General features: G+C 38.1%; 1 protein-coding gene across 5 annotated transcripts in view; it reads left to right on the top strand.

The window, feature by feature from the left end:
- ADGRG6 (adhesion G protein-coupled receptor G6) overlaps positions 1-23,616 on the top strand; it is a 137,646-nt gene extending 114,030 nt beyond the window's left edge. For 3 of the 5 annotated variants that reach the window (XM_032339354.1, XM_032339355.1, XM_032339356.1), the window contains 5 exons: positions 310-406; positions 1,941-2,224; positions 14,551-14,652; positions 15,299-15,451; positions 20,698-23,616. In XM_032339354.1, coding sequence (XP_032195245.1) covers positions 310-406; positions 1,941-2,224; positions 14,551-14,652; positions 15,299-15,451; positions 20,698-20,876 — 815 coding nt within the window. In that variant the 3' untranslated portion in view covers positions 20,877-23,616. Of the gene's footprint in view, positions 1-309; positions 407-1,940; positions 2,225-14,550; positions 14,653-15,298; positions 15,452-17,978; positions 18,025-20,697 lie in introns of all 5 variants that reach the window. The other 2 variants (XM_032339358.1, XM_032339357.1) reach the window with 1 other exon arrangement.
- The last annotated feature ends 1,420 nt before the right edge of the window (positions 23,617-25,036 follow it).

The following is a 25,036-nucleotide window of genomic DNA, read 5'->3' as shown; positions in this document are numbered from 1 at the left end:
TTTGCTCTGGATTCAGAATAAACCAGGTTCTGGGTCTCTAATGAGTAACAGTAAGCAAACACAATATTTAACTGTTATTTAAGAACAGGTTTTAACTGTTGCCAGTTAGAGTTGGACATTCCACACCAAAGAAGGGATCGTATTGTTGCTTTTAAGCAAGTTGCTAGTTCTAAAAAAAAATTCTGTGATGTGGGGGGTTTTCTTTCTCTCTCTCTCTTTCCACCTGCCCCCCCCCCACCATTATCAGTCTTATAAGGCAGTTCTAGATGCTTTGGAGCAGTTGCTTATGTCATGGTCTTTCTATAACAGGTCTGCCTGGCTTTGTCGTGTCCATTGTTCTGGTAAGCAGAAAGCAAAATGAGGTCTACGGGAAAGATACTTATGGAAAAGGACAGGGGGATGAATTGTAAGTAATAACAACTTGTTAGAAATTTATCTGCAATGAGTGTATCTCCTTTGCTTTCTGTGCCATCAGCAGTCTGATTTACTGAGCATTTGTTATATGCCAGGAATCATGTTAAGGTCTGGGATTCAAAGATGTTCAAGACAGATTTTGCCTTTGTGGCAGTCATGTTCCAGTGTGGAATACATAACCCAGAATGATAACCATTTTTACGAGAATTTTTAGATGAATTTAATTGCTTTAAATACTTTATCCAATTTTTGAGGTACCTTAAGAACTCCCATAGTATTAATTAGGCCTGGGGAGCATCTGTAAATTGTAGTTTGTGTTGACTTTACTCATAGAACATGTTACAAATGGTACAATTTTTAAATTAATTTCATCTATTTTCTGTCTATCTATATGTGTGTGTGTGTGTGTGCGTGTGTGTGTGTATGATTCTGAATATCAAGTATATCATTCCACATCTTATAAAGATGTTGTGATTGGTGTAAACTTTTTAACTTCATGAGGAGTGTTACCATAGGAGTATCAAAGTTCTATAATGAAGTCTTGCCTCAACTAGGCCAATTATATTAACAGGAATTATTTTGCAACAGTAATGGAATTCATGATTTACATGTGTCTTAAGTAGAAATTTACTCCACTTGCATGATGGGAGACTTGGAATTAGGCAGCTACTGCCATTGGTCTTATGGCTGAAAATGTTGGGATCAGCAGCTCTACAGCGATCCCGGCCTTTCTCTCAAATTTATTATGTGGTTGTACAGCTCCAGAGCTTGTTCTCATGGTGGAAGTGGAAAGAACACATTAGGGTCTCTCCCAAAAATCCCCTAGAAGATTTTTCTTCCCCATTTCAAAGAACAGTGTCCCTGTGGTCTCCCCTTAAATGCAAAAGAGATTGAGAAAATGAGTACTTTGATTTCCCATTCTCTGGAGTGTAGTCTCATAAGAGGAAAGGGGTCTAGATGTGGTTTCAGGTGAGCCAAACGTGAGTGTCTTCATGCCAAGACAGAATTCAAGAAGCCACCCTGTTTTCTTTTTAACTGTTGACTTAAATAACTTGATATTAAGATGATGGCTTGGGGCGCCTGGGTGGCTCAGTGGGTTAAAGCCTCTGCCTTCGGCTCCGGTCATGATCCCAGGGTCCTGGGATCGAGCCCCACATCGGGCTCTCTGCTAGGCGGAGAGCCTGCTTCTTCCTCTCGCTCTCTCTGCCTGCCTCTCTGCCTACTTGTAATCTCTGCCTGTCAAATAAATTAAAAAATCTTTTAAAAAAAAAAAAAAAAGAAGAACTTTAAAAAAAAAAAAAAAAGATGATGGCTAGCCAAAACAAGCCAAAAATAAAAAAATAAAAAAAAACAACTGTGTAAATATCAAAAAAGAAACTAAGGCCCAGGAAAATGAAGTGACTATCTAAAGGCATTGAGAACGGCCCAGCTGTGAAATCTGAAAGCCAAACTAAGCCAGGAGAAGCCTTCGGGCAACAGGAGATGGTAATAAATCTCTTTTTCTTTCTGGTTTCTTCTTCTTTCAGCTGTTGGATTCGGGATCCAGTTGTCTTTTATGTGACCTGCGCTGGGTACTTTGGAGTCATGTTTTTCCTGAATGTTGCCATGTTCATCGTGGTGATGGTGCAAATCTGTGGGAGGAATGGCAAAAGAAGCAACCGGACCCTGCGTGAAGAGGTTTTAAGGAACTTGCGCAGTGTGATCAGCCTGACATTTCTGCTGGGCATGACATGGGGTTTTGCTTTCTTTGCCTGGGGACCCTTAAATGTCCCTTTTATGTACCTGTTCTCCATCTTCAATTCATTACAAGGTAAGATAAGCAGTACCTTTGTAATTGCTGCCTTCCAACTTTATCATGGGTACAGACAGTTTTATTTAAGACCAGATGCTATGCAAATTTCTACATCTTTGTTCCAAATAATGAACATAGTTCCAGGTACAGGGTACTCACTGAAAGGATCTTGAACAGAAAGGTGAGGTAGGATGTCAGTTTATTTTCAGTGAGGTGTATCACTTAGAATAGTAGTGCCTGGCAGGTAGTAGGTGCTCAACAATTCTGTATTGTTTAATGACTAAATATGGGGCACGGAGGTATCCAATGGCGAGTTTAAAGGGAGGCACAGATAACTTTTACCTTCTACACATTTTTCCTTAATATCCTACGTGGATGTAACAATCTTGGCCAGAAGTTGTTTTAGAATCTATTCAGGGACAGAACAAGTCTCCTAGATTCTTTGGCTCCTTGGATTTCAAAATAAATACCAGTACTCCAGCTCAAAAGTGCTCATTTTCTCATGAGATACAGCATTTAGTTGAAAAATTTAGCAAACATTTGCCAATGGTCTGCTGTGTACAAAAATCAAAGGCTTCCTCTGAGGAGCTTACTGTCACGCTTCTGATTCCATAATACACACCTGAGTATACTGCATGATGAATTTAACATTTAAACTTAAATAAACATAAATTATATTTTTCAAAAGCTGAATGACATTCTTTAAGATATTGGATATACCTTGAGTTGTTGATTAATTTCCCCAATGTTCAGAAGCACCAGAAGGCCCACACAACAAAGGAACAAGGGGACAAAGCTTGGAATTTTTTGAGTAGGTCATTACTGCCGGCTTACCTGAAGCTCCTGGCTGTGCAGTTGTAAGCACGTGGGGAAAGGCGAGCTGACTAAAGCTGACGAAATCTGAGCTGGGGTGGGTGGCGTGGTGGGGGGCATGTTGTATTACTCACTGAATAAGATGCCTGGACAGCTGCTCCCTACATGTGCATTCTAAGAGAACTTGGTATTTATCCGCAGGGGAGTGTTTACTGTTTTATATCATACATACCTGCTTTGTCTCACTCCTAGTTTTTCCACCAGCTCATGAGCTCCTGCAAAATATATATATATATATATATATATATTTGTCGTGCAGTAGGTGCTCAGTGATTGTTAAACAAATAAATGGATGGCTGGTTGAAGAAGGGAAGGGACTTTTGAGATGGCCTAAATCCAACCTGAGACCCTCCTGGCATAAAAAGGCATTAATTAGTTCAGCAATTTTTATTCAGGTTCACTCTTCCATAACAGAGGAAATCTGTGGGCTCATTATCTTTAGTAAATACAATAATAAGCATCAAGTGCACCTCCAGAAGTCAGAAACTGGGTAAATACCATATGAATGCACCTTCATACCGTGCTTTGTAAAGTGAGCATTCCTCTATTTAATTTAGTCTGTAATATACAACATAAAAGTGCCTAGATAAATATTGACAAAAATGTCCATTAACATTAGAAATTCCATGGTTTTATATTTCAGGCACATTAATCTGCCAGCCCAACCTTGTTTTTGCTTTTAGAATTTCCTGGCAGTCCCAGTAAGCTTCAGCACCTACAGTTGTCTGTTCAGCTCTGTCTCCATTAATGAGAACTGGGATGCCTTATTTTTCCCAGTCTAGGTCTCCTGTTGGGAGGGAAAAATATTCTAAGCCATGATCAAGTCCCAGTTCTTCATAATTCGCTAGCTTTTAAGACTGATGTTAAATTATATAAATTCAGAACAGATTTCTGCATACCCAGTGACATTAAAAACACTTCCTGAAAAGGAAATTTAAATTAAAACACAGTGATACTGAGCATATGAGTCCACCAACAATTGCTTACTGGCTGAGCTTGTACAAAAACTTGTCAGGATGCTATAGAAAGTCACTTAATGGTTCTTATCTGAGTCATTTCTGAACCCTCCAAGAAGAGGCTGTTGGTTGTTGTCGGAAGTTAATGCTTTGTTAAAAGGTGCACTTAGAATCTAGACCATCTAAAGAAACAAGTCAGCGAACTGTAGGTAGTATCTAGGCAAAATAAATTGAGGTAAGACTTAGGCAGACTACATTGTCTTTTTTATTCTTTCTAATATTTTTTTTTTATTCCAGAAAAAAAAAAAAGAAACTGGACATGATCCCTTTGTCTCATGGAGTTTATATTCTAGTGGGAGAGACCACCACTAATCAGATAGTCACCTTGTGAAATGTAGCTGGTGGTGGGGAGAACACACGACAGAAACCACAGTGTCTAAGCTGTAATCTGAAGGATATGTAGGGAGAGCGAGGTGAAGGTGCGGGTAGGAACCAAGAAGAGAAACTTTCATGTGGAGGGCCCTCCATGCGCACAAACCCTGCTATCCGTGATGATTATGAGTATGCCCCCCAAATTTAAAAAAATGCTCAAATAACAGGAGAACCAAGAAGGAGCCACAGAGTGACAGGGTGGGGGGGAATGGCACAAACGGGAGGCTGGGGCTGGACCAGAAGGCCCTGTGTTTTGATCTTGCTAAGAGCCATGCAAAGTCTTTGAAATCTTCTAGGCCTGTGGAATGACATGATCAAATGTGCGTTTTAGAAAGACGAAGCTGGACATAATGTGGCGAAGGGATTGGAGCTCCCAGAGTATCTGTAGGGAGAGTAGAGAGGAGACTACTGCTGTGGTCCGGGGGAGATAAGGCAGTGCCGTAATTTAGACTATGATGGGGCAGGGGGAGCTGGAGATACGTGAGAAGAGTCAAGAGAAAGTTTGGAACGATGCTGCCACAAAACACTCAACACTGGTGTTGAGTTTCATTAAAGTAAACTCTTCTTTTTCTAGAGTGGTTAGGGTGAGCGGTCTTCTTGATTAATGCCATACCATAGCTCATTAACACCTACCAGTATTGGACTCAGCAACAGCCAAAGGTTTAGAATGTGATATAATATTCAAAAAATTAAATCTATACCAAACAAATTTTAATCTCAGATTTAGCTTGGAGCTGAGCATCTGAAAATCAGCAGGTCTTCATTTCGAATCCCACAAGTCACCCTTGAGGGTTATAGAGGTGAGGCCTCCAAGGACAGATGTTCAAGCTGTGTCTGCAGGGAAGCCAAGATGTCTCTAACACAGGCGTGGCTTCTGCTAGCAGCTTGCATTTCATTTTTGTGTTTCTCTTCCAAACTTTGATTCAAACATGTGAAAAATCCATTTTATCTTTCAGGGTTCTTATAAATAAGTGCATGTATAGATATGAGTATGTTCAAACACATATACATGTATAATTATATGGATACTTACATAAATTTGCAGAGCCTACATTTTAAAATTTTGTACATGTTTTAATATTTTAATGTTCAGTTTAATATATATTTTTGTTATTAGTATATGTATTTTTTAATTTTTATGGGTATTTATAACCATAAAACTTAACTGCTAAAATAGTGCTAATTGAATATTAGGAAATTATTATAACCTGTGTGGCTTATAATCAAAATCCTACCTATTTGAATGAGCAAATGAAATCATGAATTGAATTGAGCCTGCATCTAAGCTTATTTTCTAATTTTTCACAGTACATTGCTTCTTCACTTCAACAAATTATATTTTAATCAATCCACTGATTTTTTTTTTTGTAAGAGAAAAAGATAAATATGTCTTCTCTTGCCATGGTAGTGTTACTTATCTACCTGCTTTTGCTATCTTTGTTGCTTTCCCAGGATGAAAGTGGCAGATCACTGTACTAGATATTTTAGTTTTTTCTAAAGACTACAACTTGAGAAAATGGCATGGTATACAAATTGCTGTTTAAAAGGGAACAGATGTTTGTGTATCATAATTCACATGCCTGAGAACATTAGACTACACTTCAGGAAAAACAGTGTAACTCATTTTAAAGAAGTAAAAGGCAATTCCCAGATTGTTGAGAAGATCATGGCCAGAGTCCTCTTGGGCTCTTCTTGCCCTTGGCAATATCAATGTGCTTGTAGAATAAGTTATTGCTCTGAGATGCAGTATGTGCACAAAAGTCATGAACAGTATTCAGGCCATGTAGATTTTTCATTAACTGTACAAAGACATTTGACATTATCTATTAGATTAGGCTTTTTCAACATATAGGGAAGTTTAACACTCCTGGTAAGTTTATCAAGATCTGAAGTCTATTCCCTTAGCAAAAAGGTAGTTTTCAATTTTCCTTTTCTAGGCATGTGAAACATTATTTACTAATCATCTCAGGCACAATCAGCCCCACCATTTTCGATACATATTTTATGAAAGCATAAGATGCAACGTATGGTTCTAGAAATAGAAGCTGCCATGGTGAACACAGAGGGTTGTCAGTCTACTCAGATAATGCTTGCTATTAATTAATTTGATAATATTAAGATATACCCAGAGCAATAGAAATAATTTATATTTGCATAATGCTTTATGGCTTATAAAAACCTTACACACAGCATCAGTGATTTGATGTAATTCTTAAAGCAACAATAGAAAGTAGGTACCCAAGAAAGAAGGTATTTTCTGCATTTTATAGATGAATAAACAGGGTCAGAAGAGTTAATGATTCCCCCAAGCTCAGTCTGAATTTCACAGTGTAATATTTATAATATAGCATATATGAAAATAGAAAAATACATTATGATGGACTAAAGCATAAGGAAAATAAGTTACTGCCCTTCAATTTTTTGTTTCAAAGTTTCTAGGAAGTATCTGTATCCACTGAAAAAACTATTATTAATTATATGCTTAATGAATGAATGTTATTCTTACCCTTACTCAGAAAAAAATAATTAAAGAAAATATGTTTATTATTATTATTTTAATCTTACTGATAAAGTAAGAAAATTAAATCCAATTAAGAGTTAGGAGCCTCCTGACAGCTAAGCTGTGTTGTAATAACATACGCAACATAGGGCATTGGTGCCAAGGTAAAGACGTGAACCACCTTTAAAACCCTAACATCCGAAATGATGTCATGTTGGCTGAGATGTCACGCACTGCAAGGAAATAAATTACTCCTCTGTTGGCAGGGCATTTTGTGCCACAGAGAAATAATTTTCTAAAGGGCATCTTGGTAGTATGAAAGGAGGATTCAAGAGGTTCTCAAAGAGAGCTGTAAACCCAGCCCAGCGGCCGGCTGGCTATGTCTCTGCGACAACGGAATATATGAGCCATTCAGAGACTTGGACTCAGGCTTGCTAGGAAGCGGAGAGGTAATCTAGACCATTTTTGTCAAGAAGCAGTTCTCTTGGGGCGCCTGGGTGGCTCAGTAATTTAAGCAGCCAACCCTTGATCTCAGTCCAGGTCTTGATCTCGAGGTCATGAGTTCAAGCCCTGCATTGGGCTCTACCCTGGGTGTGGAGCCTACTTAAAAAAAATAAAATAAAATTATTTATCTAAAACATGCATCCTTTTTTGCTCACATATGGGATTTGATTAATTCTTAATTGATTTACCCATCAAAATTCCAGAACAGCTCGTGCTTGTGGACCTGATTAAGATGCCATTCGCTCATCACTACCTACTCTGACTCCACCCTGCATCCCTGAATTTATCTATAGCTAATCTACAGTTTTGCCCCAACTATGTTTCTGGATCTTTTATTATCCAGAGTAAGAAAAAATTAAGGGAGGCCGTTTGTTGGATTTTGTTGATGACAATCTTGCTGGAAGTGTCAGTGGCCTTTTGTCAGTAAAGCACTCATTGAGAGTTGAGGACCCTAGGTTTGGGTTTTGATTTGGGTTTTGTTGTTGTTGTTGTTGTTTTCCCCTCCACTGAGGCTTCTTGAAAGGGACCTTTTGGACCCGAGAAAGAATGATAGTATGTGCTGCCCTGAATTTTACTGCCCCGCTTTCATTTTTATATCCAAGGGGAACTGTTCCTTGGCAATTTTTTTTTTTAACTTTTGATAATCAGGCTCAAGATCTGAGAACATCCCTTTGGCTGCTCATTTTATATCTGCCCCCAGATAGCCCCAGATCTTTGCCAGAATCAATCAAAGAGAATGAGTCCCATGCGGGAGCTAAATTCCTAGCCAAAATATTGAGGCTTAGAATTTTTTTTTTTTCTAAATTCATAGTAAAACACAGCTCATAAAATCTACAGCAAACATCGTGCCAATATTTAGAAGGAAGCTTCCTCCCCACCGCAGACATGCTGCTTGAAGGCGTTCCAAGGTCAGTGACAGGAGTAGGTATCAAAAACCAAATCCCGTTCTTGATGAGAGTTCTCAGAAATCTTGCTCCAAGTTTAAGTCACTCTTGTAGGTGTCCCTTTGCCATGTTTGCTGACCCAGCTTTGGCCTGTGATGTGCTTCCCAGGGAGGATTTGGGGAGGTGGAGTTCATTACCTTTTCTTCCCTGGCAGTGCCCATGGGCAGACTCACCATCCCACATGCTTGCAACACCATCTGCCATTGAAATTGAAAAGGTCATTTATTTTAAATAAGAAAATGGTACTGTTGGTGGGAATGCAAGTTGGTGCAGCCTCTTTGGAGAACAGTGTGGAGATTCCTCAAGAAATTAAAAATAGAACTTCCCTATGACCCTGCCATTGCACTCCTGGGTATTTACCCCAAAGATACAGATGTAGTGAAAAGAAGGGCCATCTGTACCCCAATATTTATAGCAGCAATGGCCATGGTCGCCAAACTGTGGAAAGAACCAAGATGCCCTTCAACGGATGAATAGATAAGGAAGATGTGGTCCATATACACTATGGAGTATTATGCCTCCATCAGAAAGGACGAATACCCAACTTTTGTAGCAACATGGATGGGACTGGAAGAGATTATGCGGAGTGAAATAAGTCAAGCAGAGAGAGTCAATTATCATATGGTTTCACTTATTTGTGGAGCATAACAAAAAGCATGGAGGACATGGGGAGTTAGAGAGAAGGGGGTTGGGGTAAATTGGAAGTGGAGGTGAATCATGAGAGACTATGGACTCTGAAAAACAATCTGAGGGGTTTGAAGTGGAGGGGGTGGGAGGTCGGGGTACCAGGTGGTGGGTATTATAAGGTCACGGATTGCACGGAGCACTGGGTGTGGTGCAAAAATAATGATACTGTTATGCTGAAAATAAATAAATGAAAAAAAAAAGAAAATGGCAAAATTTACAGAGAAGTACAACATACTAAATTCACATATTCATCTAGATTTTTGTTTTTTAAGGGGGCAGGTCCCTCTTGTTAGTGAAAGATGGTGTGGCAAAAGGAGGAGATGGGGATGTGTGGGTAGAGGATGTGTTGGGAATCTATTCGTTTAAAATATGTTTACGTTTTTGTTTTTATTCTTGTTCCAACATGGAATCTGGGTTCATGCAGGTAAAATAAAGAATCAAAGCAGTTATCAAGTCAAATAAATGATTGCTAATGAATTTTGGCTTGGATTCATTAGAGTGGTTGGTTTTCAGGCTAAAATTCACCAAAAAAAGACCATCATGAGCTGTGTTTCGTGAGTTATCAAGGTTTCATGGAGCTAGCATTTAGCCTGTCAGGATGAAGTAAAGGTTTTAATTCTGCTTGAATCTTTTCACCCATTTCAGCTTCCAACTTTTATGAGCAATATTCTCTACTCCCTGGTCAGTTAAATAAAGCTGTAAGTCAATATGAAGAGTCTAGTTCAATTATCCTAGTCCCTGCTGAAAGCTCTTTCCAGAAAGCTAGAAGAGCATGTTTTTCCAGGTGGTATGGACATACTCTTTGAGGTGCCGTCTGGTTGATAGGATGATTCTCAAAGGGAAAACATTTGCTAGAAAGGGAGCATAGATGGGGATGAGAAATCAAACAGATTCTCTTGGATGTCGGTGAAGAACTTTAAGGTTTTGTGATTTTTAGCTCTGCTTCTGGCACCAAGACCTATAAATAGATGAAGAGGGAGCAGAAAAACCTTCAAAACTGAGGAAGGAATAGCCCTCTGTTTTCTCACTTTGGCCTCCAAGTTCCCTTGGCTCTCCTGCTGCATTTTCTCCACCTCCTCCCCGAAGTATTTAGAATTTCTCTCCATACTGAGTATGTGTGTTCTTCCAGATGCGCATACCTACCACATTTCCCACAGCTGAACTGTAAAAGGGATGTTTTGTCCTGTCAGAATTTTGGTATAATATTTATTGCCAGACTAATTTAAATTCACGCGGAAAGGGTTTGTTACTATGAATAGTAAAATAACCCATTATGAGAATTCTGTTCTGCTTTAAAATGGAAATGTATCTCATGGCTAAAGAATCAGCCTAATACCTTGGCGTTCAAAAATATATTAACTCCTAAGAATTCTAATTTCTCGTGCCTGTCGTTTAATTTTAGTCTTACAGCATCGCAGTTCGTAGTTGGGGGCAGGAATCATTTCAATGACTGCCATCATAGCAGTTTAGAAGAGATGTTCTGATTTTGAATCTAATTTACATTCCAGCATCTCTTGAACTTACTGGATGCCTCTAGATTTACTGGCACATACAGCTGCTTAAAAATAGGCCCTGTCATCTAATGCTGTGTAATTATAATTTAGAACAGCACTACACAATCTAAAAAATTGTTTTATTGAGTCAGTTTTATCTTTAACCTCCTCCTCTGTGACTGTGGTCAGCGTCAGTCCCTCAAAGTAATGCCCATCTTAGCATCCCAGCAAGGATGTCCAAATGAATCCAAGAACTGTTTCCCTCCCAGTGTCCTCAAAACACCAGACATAACCCCTGAAGTTTTTTTTTTTTCCTCGAATAGATATGACATGTATAAAAATTGTTGAGTGTGACACAAAGGAAGCATCATCCGGCAACTTCACCTCCTGCTCTCCACTAAAAGAAAATCATTTGCTCATTTGCGAGGCCCTATAGTGAGTGACGCCTGAGGAGGAAAGTTTCTCATTGAAGTTTGTAATCTCTCCAAGCACCTCTACGTGACTTTGTGAGACAGTGTGTTGAGAATACATGGTTACCTGGGTTTTCAGGATCTGACAAAAAATACCTCTAAGAGCAAACCCTGAAAATTCTGCCCCAGTTCACAAAAATAGAGTAAACCCACGGCAGGGGCTCTGTCCCCTCCACCGGCAGCTGCCTTCATCTATGACTTGTGTTAACCTATCCTCAGGCTTTCATGCCCCCTTGATTCTTGCTGCCACCACCTCGAAGAAACTTCAGAGAATCTGTTAACTGATTCAGATTGTTTATATACCTTGGTTCAGTGCTACCGAAAGGCATGTTTACCTATTAAAGGGATTGTCTGTATCAAGCTAACTGCATAGGGAACGGGGGTTGTAGGTGTGGGAAGGTTTTGACAAGCAGACAGATTTAGTTAGTCAGTGTGAGGGTGAGGTCCAGACCCAGTGAGGTCTTCTCCTACTCCCTGGGAAGGTGGGTCAGCCTCCTGGTGCTGACTCTGAGGGTTTGGAGTGTGGAAGGAAATCTTACCCCTACTCTGAGACTTGTCATGCCTAAGCCAGGCAGGTCTGCAAGCAGCCACTTCTCTCTGGCTCTCCCTGCCCAACCCAGCTGCCACCTTCGTAAGAAGGGTAAGAAGGGTAACCACAGCACAGGCGCCGTCAACAAGCTCTGTGTGTGTGTGTCTGTGTGTCTGTGTGTGTGTCTGTGTGTGTGTGTTTGTTTTCTGATTCATTGTTTAAAATCTGATTCATATTTGTTAGAGCTTTCTTTTAAAATTAGAACTTCCTTACCCTATCTGATATCATTTTGGACAAATAACTAGGTCACTAGGATATATTTCCTTTACTAACCACTTTATTAAGAATAAAATATTAGTAATAAATAATATCATAAGTAAAAGAATAGTTTTACTTATATAAATATACAGAGGATGATTTAATCATAAAAATAATAAATTGGTAATATTGCTGATGACCTATATTACTTCACTTAGGTCATTGTATGTTTTATTTATACCTCTTAGAGATAAATACATTTGCATTTCCCAGGACTTTTTTAATAAGTTAGCTATCTATTGAAATCAGTGATCAGAGATAGCAATAGGAATTTATAAAGTCCCTCCTGAGTGTCAAACACTCACTGGTGATCCAAGAAGCGAATCCCAGAAGAGGAGAATCAGCCATGGTCTTTCACTGGGGTCAGGGCCCATCCTATAGCAATCCAGCATGCTCCTTTTCTAATAGTTCATAATGTAATTTATTCTGGAATTAAATTATAAACCATTTTGAGTTAAGATATTGAAGCATAGAAACATACAAGCATAACCTTAGACAAATTTTCTGAGTTTAATGACCCATATCAAAAGAGAGTCCTTTGAATATTTTTCCCCACTTTTCCAGTTGTATACACTACAATGTAATTTACAGTTTTCTTGATGAATACTCCATATTTGAAAAGAGCAGATAAGCCTTAAAGTCTTAATGTCCCTTAAATATACTGTAATTTTTTTTTTACTTTTATATCTTTCCATGCTAGATCCATTGCCTCATGAGTGCAATGATCATCTACTTTGTTTACCCTTGAATATCCGGCTTAAAACAACCATTCCTCCTGCCTAACAGTGCTTAGTAGTCACCGAATGAATTATCCTTTTTGGAAACTTCCCTTGCCTCCCTAGCCAAAGCTTTCTTCAGGTTCAGTTCAAACCGTGTGCCCTCTAAAAGACCCTCCCTTATGTAGATATTCTGGTTACCATGGTATATTACTAAGGTAGTACCTGGGCAACTAGGTTGCATACTTTTTAGAAACTTTTGCCTTAAATGTATTTTCTTTACATTCTGTGGCTCCTTTCTTTGTGTTCTACTCCTATCATTCATCCCCTACTCCCAAATACATTTAACACATTAGAATGTATGTGTAAGTATTCAGTTAGCTCATGTAAATAGATGAGCAGTTAATTACGCTTTCTGTTCATTCATTCAACATTCATGGAGTTCCTGCTTAGTTTCTGGTATCCTTCTGAGAATGACCAGTACAGCATTGGATGACAAATATCCTGTGCTCTTGGAGCTCATTATTTCCTAGCAAAAGACAACCAAGCAAACAAATAAATGAGGAATACAGGAATATCGGGTACTGATTAGTGCCCTTGCACAAAAGTATGTGCAAGGGTGTGATGAGAGCCAAAACATTAAAGTAACATGAAATAAACAGTTGGTTATGGCCTCTTTGAAGAGTTGATCTAACACCTGAGTGACAGATAGGAAGCACTTACAGAAAGATTTGAAAGAGGAGCCTTTGAAATGGTATTGGACAGGAATGAACTTGAGATGTTGGTTTGAGGGTAGTAATGAAGAGGATGTCTGTTGAGAACATTAGGTGTTTGAGATGCTGCCAGGTAGAGAGATACAGCCAAAGAAGGTGTCCTGTATTTGGTGGTGGTGGTGGGAAGAGAAGGAAATGGGGACAAATGTAAAAATTAGCATATGACACTCATAGCACATGACTGGAGAAGATGAGTACTTACTGGGACAGTGTAGCCATAGAAAATATAGTAAGCCAGGGAGTAACTGGGTATGTATGCGGTTACGCATAGAGTCTCCTTGAAATTCTCTCCCCTTCTCCCTCTGCCCCTCATGGTTGTGCTCTCTCTCAAATAAATAAAATCTCTCTCTCTAAATTAAATGAATAAAATCTTTTAAAAATGTTGAAAAACTAAAGCAGGCTAGGTAAAGCCACATGAATTTGCTGATTTTTAGCCTGTTTTGACCCACAAAAATACCATTTTTCTGTGGCCCAAACTTATAAAAATACATATACATAAAATAGCTTAGAATATACAAATTGTAATTGAACTTATAGATATTTTCAGTTTTCTCTTTTTTTCTATGATTTTTTAGATACTTTTACAGAATTTTAAAACAAACATAGGAGAAGTATTAAACACCTCTTAAATTGAAAATTGCCCATTTCAGCTTAACTTTTAGGCCAAGTTATAGTAATTGCTGAACAGAACAGACAAAGACAGAATCAGATATGTATAATTATTCGAGTTTTATTCGAGCCTTCCTATTCTGTTCTAAAAGATTAAAACATCTACATACTTTGGGGCGCCTGGGTGGCTCAGTTGGTTAAGCCTCTGCCTTCAGCTCAGGTCATGATCTCAGGGTTTTGGGATTGAGCCCCGCATCAGGCTCTCTGCTCAGCAGGGAGCCTGCTTGCTCCTCTCTCCCTCTTTGCCTGCCTCTCTGCCTACTTGTGATCTTTCTGTCAAATAAATAAGTAAAATCTTTAAAAAAAAATCTACATACTTCAAGATCCCCTTAAGATCTTGTTTCTCAGTGACTCAGACACTAAAAAACAACAACAACAACAACAAAAAAAAAACCCTTAAAATGAATCCATGTGTTTCACAAGATTTATCTTTAAGAATGTGTCTGTTGGCTTAAATGTTTATATTTTCTTCTGTTCCAGGCTTATTTATATTTATTTTCCACTGTGCTATGAAGGAGAATGTTCAGAAACAGTGGAGGCGGCATCTCTGCTGTGGGAGATTTCGGTTAGCAGACAACTCAGGTAAAGGGGCATGTTGGTCATTGGTTTTTATACCTAAAAGGAGAGTAGTCAGAAACCTTCCTCATCTGGCCTTCCGTTGTTAGAGCAATGCAGTCCCAGTGGTAGCACATTGTAAAGGTGGTGCCCGTGAAGATGCTTAGTTGGAATCTTGGAATACGAGGACTGCAAGCTATCTGAAGAGTCTGGGCCTGACCCTTCTATTCTACAGAGAAGTGTGAATTCCAGCCAGGTGAACTGAGTTGTTCAAGGTTTTATGTCCAGTTTGACAACTCAGGTATCCAGAGGTTCCACCATACCACCTGCTCCTTTCCATGTTTTCGAGGCCCTTGATCACATTATTACGCAAAGATATTTTTCTTTGCATAAAAATACTTGAAGAATAGCATTACCTTTTTTTGGCAATAATTACCTCTCACCCTTACAAAATTGCGGTAGGATCTTAAACAATATGTGCTACAGGTCAAAGTTTGAAGCTTACTTCTTCATTTTATTATTGTTCATATGCCAGTCTCTTCACTGAGCCCTTTGCTAGCATATACAAGATTGAGTGCTTTGGCTAAATTACTTAAATAATCCAGTGGTGATTTTTCATAGTAGAACATATGCCCCCTAAAACACATTCATGGAGAGATGTTCTTTCTTTCAGACTGGAGCAAGACAGCCACCAATATCATTAAGAAAAGTTCTGATAACCTAGGAAAATCTTTGTCCTCAAGCTCCATTGGGTCCAACTCAACATATCTTACATCCAAATCTAAATCCAGCTCTACTACTTACTTCAAAAGGAATAGCCACACTGGTGAGTCACTCTAACAGTAGTAAAATGTTCTTTGGTCCATTTCTCACCATCTTTATATTACAATTGGCATATCATGAAGATTGATAGATAACCGTGCCCTTTAGGGTGCTTATGTTAGATTTATGAAAATCACAATCTCTTTGAAGACTTTATCCAACACTTTTGTGGACGTTTTTGTCTTTTTTAAAGTTTTTTAAGTTTTATAACCAAAATCGAGCCATAACATTATTAGCTCTGAGTATTATTATTATTTAGTTTGCTTTAAATCTGTTTTCTTTTCAAAAATACTGTATTTGAAAAGTTATGTTTTTATTTTAAGAATACAGAAACTGAGTTGCAATTATTTGTAATACTGCGTATTTCATGATTTATAACTTACTATGAAAGTTAATTAGCAAGTTGACATGGGAACAGGTGGAAACACTATACAGGGTATATTACATTTAAGGCTTAAGTCCTTAACCATTGGAAGTGTTATTGCCAATTGCTGATTAAATATGACAGAATAGAGAGCATCATATTTGGCAAGTGATACAGGATGGTGAGAAACATCATGTCTTTCTTCATCTTCTGGACTGTCATGATATTTACAGTGACCACAGGTTCTGACACTAAGCATGTGTGTGAATAATCCTGAAGACAATGTAGAAATAAAGATTCTTTTGCCGTACTTGATAGCCAGTGAGTGGTGTGGAAAGTTGCAATCTTTTAATAATTTCAAAGGAAAAAAGCATAATTGCTATTTTGAAATACTAATTATGCTTCAGGCAAACAGCTGTCAACACTTAGCACCAGCACTTTCCTAATTAAAGATCTTCTAAAGGGATAATGGAAATAACTTAATTTTGAATTTGTTTAGTTATTAAACATAAGCAGAGGTGAATGACACTGAAGAGATTCATATTTGGCTTTTTGCAAATAAGAAGCATGTTGTGTAATGTATCTGTAAATGTTCATATTACAAACAATTAGATTTCAAATGACCCTTACGTACATTTGAATCATTTTACATGTCCCTGCTTGCACTACAGTCCGTAACTTGCCACTGGAATGGCCACTGCCTCAGATTCAAGATAACTCTCTGGAAAAATGTTTGAGCGTTTGGAGAGTTTGTTAATTACAAAATTAATTAAAGACCTGAAAATTTAGAGCAGCTTAGGATAGCAGTTCTAAACATTTCTTGTAGTAGAGGACACTTACAAGAACCAAATGAAAGCTGTGTACTCCCTTCCAGTATAAGATGAAACCTCTGAGTCCTGTACACAAATAATTCTGCCTAAAATTAAGAGGTCTGTGCATCCCTTCTTTAAATACCTGAGTAAGAAAATTGATGACAGGTGTATAGTCTGAGATAGATTATCCTACCTAGTTCGTAGTTCCCTGGCACAAAATTTCTTTTACTTATAATGAATGAATTTTTCACATTATTTATAAAATTAGATGTTTGTATGATCATCTCTATAGATGCAGAAAAAGCACCCAACAAAATACAACATTCATTCATGGAAAAACAAAGTAGGATTTAGAAGGACCATGCTTCAGCATAATAAACTCACAGGTAACATCATACTCAGTGGTGAAAACTGAGAGCTTTTCCTCTAAGATCAGGAACAAGCATGTCTACTCTCACCACTTTTATTCAACATATTTTTGGAAGACCTAGCCATAGCAGTCAGATAAGAAAAAGAAAAAGGATTCACATTGGTAAGGAAGAAGTAAAATATTCACTATTTGCAGAGGACATGATATTATATTCAGAAAACCCTAAAGATTCTATCATAAGACTACTAGAAATGATAAATGATAAAGTGTAGGATACAACACTAATATACTAGAATCTGTTGAATTTCTATATACTAATAATGAGGTGGCAGAAAAAGTAATTAAAGCAATCCCATTTATAAGAAAAAAAATTACTCATTTTGCCTGCCCTTCTAAAATGCAAATAGTGCATTGTATGTCAGTTATGAAGGAATGGGGATTAGACCAACTAAATTGTTTTCCTCAATACAGCTGAGGATAGCTAGCCAGAAAAATGCCACTATTAAAAAGGGGAGAAAAAATAACAAGGTAGATCATTTGGAACAGGGGGCATTTTGGAAGTCTTAATGAAATATTTAAGCATATTAAAAATTATGGGGAAAATTGACCAAAAGATAAAAGGAAATACAGAAATGGAGGTACCAAAGAAAAACTTTGCTATTTCAAAGTGTTGTGCATGTTTTTGTTTTTGTTTTTAAAGGAATGCATTATTGTTTTTCTTTTTCCCATAATAAAAACCTTGGGTTAAATGAGTTCTTGTCAACTAGCATAAGTCAGCTATATGACATTACTTCCGTGACATAATAACTTAAGGTTTCCTTTCAACTGATATACCAATGGCCTTTAGCTACCTAGCTAGTTCTCAGTGTGACTTCTGGTGTACTGGGTCCCTTGGAGTATGCAAAAATTCACTGCGTATCATCTTGGATATCTAGTTGGTTTATTTCTTGAAATTGATCTAGAAATTCATATGTTTATGGTGTAGATAATGTCTTCTAAGAGCATTCCTTCAGCAAAAGTGGATCATTCAGGTAAACATTTATTACTTTTTTGAATGCATGAATTTTTTGCAAGGTAATAAAAGAATATTTGCATGGATTAAACTAAGATTCTTGCTGCACCAGCAAAATTGCTTGTTCTTTACAATACTCAGCTAGCACAATGACATTCCTTCATTGAGCTGGAATTTCTGGAATTTTGAATGGTTGAGTGCTGTGCTGGTTCTTCTCTGCATGTGGGTGTCTGCAAGCTGCTCCTTCTAGGAAATGTACCATGCTCTAGAGTTAATGGGTCATGTAGCATGTAAAATAATGAAGAGATAGTAGTACTTGAGAAGTTTGTTATAGAAGAGAGTAAAATTCTTTACTTTTCCACTGCTCTTATGAATTACTGGCTATATCATGGTACATTCATAGAAGTCATAATGGAGAAATTGTCAATTCAAAGCCTGCTTTTGGAAGATTTTTACCTGCTTGATATTTCAGCATAGGTCAAATAATAGTTCATTTCCCTAGCTCCTGGTTTTCAAACTTGCAGCTATAACCAAAATCTCTATTGTTAATGATGTAATGTCTAACCAGAGGACTGGGAATAGCATACATATTGAAATACAGCCCTTGCTCACAATTCTACTTTATTGACTATAAGACCCAGAAAATTGGATCACATATTTGGAAAGGAGCTGGTCAAAAATATCTCAAAGGCCCATGCTCCTGGAAATTGTCAATGAAGCAGAATGAGTGTATCTTTGAAGCTTCTTTGAGGATGTGTGGTTTTTCTTAAAACATCAAGCACAAATTACTTGTTACTAATGTTTAAATTAATAGAAAAATCCTCAGTAGAAAACCAATGGCTAGTGACTATATGAACTGAAGGAAGCACAGGATCAATCAGCTTGCTGAGAGCTAAATGGGGAGGGGCCTTTCTACAATGACTTCCTAAGCCTTTCCTCATCAGTCCTGGGATGTAATCATTCTGCCATGCTTCAACCTGCCATTCTTCCCATGAGCCATCTGTTCTCTCTTTCTTCCTTTAGTATGGGGTGGACACACCATTTCCTCTTTTAGCCTTCATTTTATTTAGTGTCTCCTTCCACACAAGACAGCATTTGAACAATTTGAGTCATTTCCAAAGACAACAGATGGAGCGATGATGGTTTTTACCAATTACTGATGGATTTTTCATGTTATGTCACATGTTGGGGCAACTTACACAAAGCTGAAAAATGGCCGCAATGAACATCCCAAATTTGGAGCCATGATTCCTAGAAGGAATTTTTCATGATAGAGTTTTTGTCTTTTCCACAATTAATAGAGAATATACAATGTAGGGAATGGAATACTTTATCAAAGGTCACATTTGCTCCTTCATTGGTGTGAGATCCCTGTGGTTAATTTTAGGTTAGAATTTTTCTCCAAAGTGTGTTGGGGAGGCGAAAAGAGCTGATACTTACAAAATATTCATAGGGTACATAAAGACAGCCATATGAATTTGTAGACAATAGGGCTTACGTGAGTTTTAGACTACTATCTGAACCAATTTTAGAAAGGTTTTGGCACTAAGGAGATAATACTTAAATATATGGTATTGAGCATTGAATCACTAAATTTCAACCTGAAACTAATATTACACTGTGTATTAACTAACTGGAATTGAAATTTAAAAATAAAATAAATAATCAAATAAATAATATTGAGAAATTCGGAACAGAAATGTATTTAGCAGTCCTCTGTCACCATCAATTGCTCTGATATTATTGCCATCAACAATAACATCATTCTGAGAAAGTAGCATAGATAATAAAATACATACATAAATATTTCTGATAATTTTGATTTCTATAATTTAGAAATAAGAAAAGATTATTTTTTTTTAAGATTTTATTTATTTATTTGGCAGACAGAGGTCAGAAGTAGGCAGAGAGGTAGGCAGAGAGAGAGGAGGAAGCAGGCTCCCCGCTGAGCAGAGAGCCCGATGTGGGACTGGATCCCAGGACCCTGAGATCATGACCTGAGCCGAAGGCAGCGGCTTAACCCACTGATCCACCCAGGTGTCCCGAGAAAAGATTACTTTTTTATTCCAATCATTTTTTATAAGTTAAAAACTATGGAGAAATGTGTTCAAAATACCCTTTCATGTTCACTTTCATTCACTTTATTCTTCAACATAGTTTAGATTATGTGTCATAAAAGTTTTTATTATGGAATGTGGTAAACATATATAAAAAGTAGAGCAGACAGTGTAATGTACCTATCAGTGTATGGTCACCTACCCATTTCCCCCAGCCTGTATTATTCTGAAATCTTATCTTAGACATCAGACATTTCTTTCATAGATATTTTGGCCTCTTTTAATTTATTTGCTATAAAATCTGTCCCTACTTCTTTTGAGTTACCTGCCACATTTTATTTTTGTGGCAATTTTCTGATCATTCTATTCATTGACCCTCTGAAAAATGCCAGGAACATTTCTTGAAACAAATTCCAACATACATTACTAGGAGGCAAATTAATATTTAATCATGCATAGAAATGCACTTTGAAGATGAGAAGCATGAAATGTTAGTGCTGCCTATTACCTAACCTAAGAAAGAACAGGCCTTCATTTCCTTTGTGTACTTGGATGTGCAAATTAATGTCCATTTTGGTGGCCCTTAGGCACATCACCTCATCTCGCAGTCTAATTTCTGGTGTCATTTCTTACAGACGATGCTTCCACGGACAAATCCTTGTCAAAACTGGCCCGTGCTGATGGAGAACAAACATCAGTCATCCCTGTCCGCCAGGTCATTGATAAGGTCAAGGGTTACTGCAATGCTCATTCAGATAACTTCTATAAAAATATTATCATGTCAGACAACTTCAGCCACAGCACAAAGTTTTAACGTGGTTAGTATGCCAGAGAAGAATCTTTCTACGTGACATGAAGCTCTGTAGGAGTGGAAACCATGACGAGCGCACAGGAACATGCTGTGACCTTGGTAACTGGATGTACGTGTATGAGGAATGTACTTTGTTAAGAAGGCTTTTGTGAAATTTAAAATATCTGTCTTTTCAGTGCATTTCTTCCATGGGAGCATTTTGATCATCACTAAAACTTTAGTACTGAGAGCAACATGACCCAGTAGCCACAGGGGATATGATTTTTTTAAAATCTGTAATTGGATTGGACTAATTAGAACTCAGGGAGGTGGGGGACATTAAAGTTAGTGGACAAGGGGGGGGCAGAGCGAGGGGCAAGCATAGCTCAGAGCTCATTCACGCCGCACTACTAGGGTTTAGATATGGCCGTTTGCTACATCATCTTTCTGAACAATGAAAAGCATAGCAATAGTCCTAACTATTTGGATGCCCACAAGTCGCTTCTCAGTGCTAGTGTCTATGAATGCAGTAGCATTTCTTCACTTTCCATAAATTTTCAACCACAGATACAAAAGAATGCTTAATATCTGACCCAAGGATTAGAAAGGAATTCATTCTTTTTATACCAAATATTTCACCTTCAGAACATTAATATGCTTGAGAAAGAATTTCCAAAATTTTGACTCCGTTAGTACGAGGCCTTGTAAATTTCTACTATTTCACTTACCATACTCAAGACATAAGGTTAAATTTAAACATCATCATAAATTAGAATTTAGTCCCATACATTTGAATGAAGTATAATGTTGAGATTATATTAAAGTGGACTTCCAACTACCTGTTGAGAATGAATCCATTAGGCCTCTGGTTTTGCTCCTCTACTATCTGTTGAGCCTATAGACTCATGGGAGGAATGAGGATTTCCTGTAGACATACCGTGTATAATAGTCTCTCCCTTTTAGAAAATACAGTCCTTGAGACTCTGTGGTCCTGTCCTTGCTCTAGAGACTTTAAGACATTTCCATTTGCACAATTGGAAATCCTCTTTACTTCCTTTTCAAGTGTTTTGTTTCAAAGAATATAAACTGAGACATATGGGTGACTTGTTTTAGTCAAAATACTTTATAAACATGTGGGTCTGCAGTTGTTAGTCTAAAAAACATTTGTACATGAGTCCTCTGATTATAAGAGCCAGAGAAGGTCTGGCAACATAGATAAATAAATTAGGTTTCTGTGTACAAGTCATGCATATTAAGTAGTTTACCTAAATTTCAATCTGCCCTAAGTGACCTGCTTCCTAGTGAATGTGTTAGAAAGGACTTTTAAATTACTCTTAAATGATGGAGTTGTATTTAGGTCTTTAGAAATTGGTCTCAGTACATGTTGTACTTTTATATTTGCTCTGGGTTATCCGGGAAGTATCAGGTTCTGGGAGACATTAGCCTGCGTGATGAGAAGACAAACCTTCTGGTAGTGCCAGTCTGCTTGAAGACAAAAGCTAGAACTGAGCACCTGGGGGTCTTTCTGGGCAAAAAGCAGGTAGCTCTCGGTCTGAGATCTAAGAGAGCTTTCAGGCTATGCAGCATCCAAGGGATCTCTCATCTTTTGCTGATCTTCAGTCATAAAGCTATTTGCCAGACTTAAGTGGGTGATAAGGTAATACGGTGATGGGATTTTGTTACCATTTCATTTTGCAGCAGTCTGGACCAGGCCTGGGAGACATGAGCCTTACCCTGCTTGACTTTCACAGGGGAGGAGTATATATAGTAGGAAAGGATAATAAGCCTCAAGGTCACTAAGATTCACTGAAGTAGAGCCAGATCCTTTGCTATAGGCATATTATTAATAGGCTGCTTATTCGGCAGAGGTTACATGTAGATAAAAATTAGTCTTAAATCATCACTGAACTTCATATACTTTCCCCCAAGTCTTAGAGATTCATGAGAGAATTTCATTATTTTTCTACTGTGAGATTTCTACCCAAAGTGCATAATTAGTTGATAGTATTTAAGAGATAGCTGCCAAAATGGCTTTCACTTCTACTCCTGTTCATTCAGACCAGGGAAAACATTTTCTTTTTTTCATCATTGACAACAGTGTCAACTCCACTTTCAAAATTTCCATCAATCAGGTAAGGAGAAATAAAGAAGCAGTTGAATAAAAACATTTGCAGATGGATTTAAGAGACTGAGCCAAATTCTACCCTCAGTTCCAAGCATGGGCTTCTCACCTTCAGTGGGTTCCCTCAGAGAAGAATTGTAGGAATTTAGCTGTAGAGCCAAAATTTAGTTCAGCCTAATCTTGGGAGTAATACCAATTCACATTCCCTGGTGTTTCTTTTTTTTTTCTTCCTTTTCATCTTTTTTAACTACATTATGTTAGTCTTAGTCTAGGGTTCTGAGACACTTTGTCTTCTTACCATTGTTCCTTGCATTGTGAAGCTTTTCTTTGTCCATTGTTGGTATAGAGTCTTTTGTACATATTTATTTATTTGTATAAGTGCCAGCTTGTTTCATATCTTAGCTTTATATTGCCTGGATTTGTTATTTTAATTAACTTTCTCTTGGAGAGACTGTATATATTTTTTCCTACTTTGTGAAATAGTTTTCTGTAGTAATATCTTTGAATATGATGAATAAAAGTGACTGTGAGTGCAAATTAGAATTAGTAGTAAGAAGTTACTGTAACTGATTTGTCATTTTACTTAAATGGAGAATGTTTTTCAAATAAATACTTATGTTGTTCGTGATCCAGATTATTCAATTCCTTTATGAGTGAGTGTTTTTATTTCTGACTCCTAAATAGGAAAAGATCGCTGGACAACTGGAAAATAACCTGCCACCAATTAAGCTAGTGACAAGGCGTTACTTTGCCCAAACACTAAGAATGAATATATTACAAAGATCCAGCTCACCAGGGATTAATGCATTTTGAAGTTCTTGGATTTTCATAAGATGACCAAGCCAAGCCCTGTGGAAGATTAGAAGTAATGTAGGTTCCTTTTTGAGGATATCTTCAGCATCTCAAAAAGAGAACCAAGTCAGTAATATAACATGGAGTGAGGTCTTGAGATGTTTTCTCATATTTATAGCTGCTGTTCTCATGGTGGAAAGCTTAGAAAATGACAGAATTTAGCCAGCTTACTTGCATGATTAGAACAGAACCTCCCCATGTTCCTTTTCTGTGGTTATTGAGGCTCTCTCTTCTGCAGAGAGCCAAGGCCAATTTGGCTCCCAGCCCTACTCAGTGCTAAGTTGTGAGGCGTGTTAGCTGGTCACTGTGAAATCGGGTCTTCCGAGCCAATGTTCACAACTCCCGGCCAAGCCATGTTAAGAAAACAGGCAGGCGGTTGCTCCGATTCTTCTACACTCAGACACAAGCCGGTTACTTCAGAAAGCCTGGGGAGCGGCTGGGGCGTGTGGATGGGAAACACTGATTTGATTCGCTGGCGCTGGCGGACCTGTGTTTGCGATCTTGTGAAATCTAGAGGAACTGGGCTTTACACATGCAGTGTTTGGGAAGCATTTCTGTGTTTGCCGTTGAATAGCATTCTAATTTCCTTATATATAGGCATTTGAGGCCTCTCTCCCTCCCTGCCTCCTGCCCACGCGTCCGTCCTCTCCTCCCTTCTGCTCTCCTCCTCCTCCCCCCACCCTTTCTTCTAACTGACCTCCCTCTTCGTTTTAAGGAGGAGTCAAGTAACGCTTTTCTGTTCCTGCCAACCTAGAGAAAAATGAGAACAAATGTGAAATATTCAAGTGTTTGCATTTCTATTCTATAGCCTGTCAGAAACACAAAAATGGGGGGGGCGGGGGGATGACTTGTTTTATTACCACACGCAGCCTCACACCAAACTGAGTAATTTGGACTTGGTGGGGGGAGGGAAACACCTGGGTGGCTCAGTTGGTTAAGCAGCTGCCTTCGGCTCAGGTCATGATCCCAGCGTCCTGGGATCGAGTCCTACATCAGGCTCCTTACTCGGCGGGGAGCCTGCTTCTTCCTCTGCCTCTGCCTGCCATTCTGCCTGCTTGTGCTCGCTCTCTCCCCCCTCTCTCTCTGATAAATAAAATCTTAAAAAAAAAAAAAAAGAAAAAAAAGATCAAATCTACAAACATACTTGGGTACAAGATACATCTTTGCTCTCTCTCCTACTTTCTGGCAGAATTCTAGGAGGGGTTATTGT

The sequence above is a fragment of the Mustela erminea genome, chromosome 4 (genome assembly GCF_009829155.1).
Source record: "Mustela erminea isolate mMusErm1 chromosome 4, mMusErm1.Pri, whole genome shotgun sequence".
Classification (NCBI taxonomy): domain Eukaryota; kingdom Metazoa; phylum Chordata; class Mammalia; order Carnivora; family Mustelidae; genus Mustela; species Mustela erminea.
The sequence above is the reverse complement of the archived record's forward strand: the minus strand, read 5'-3'. Positions and strand labels throughout refer to the sequence as shown.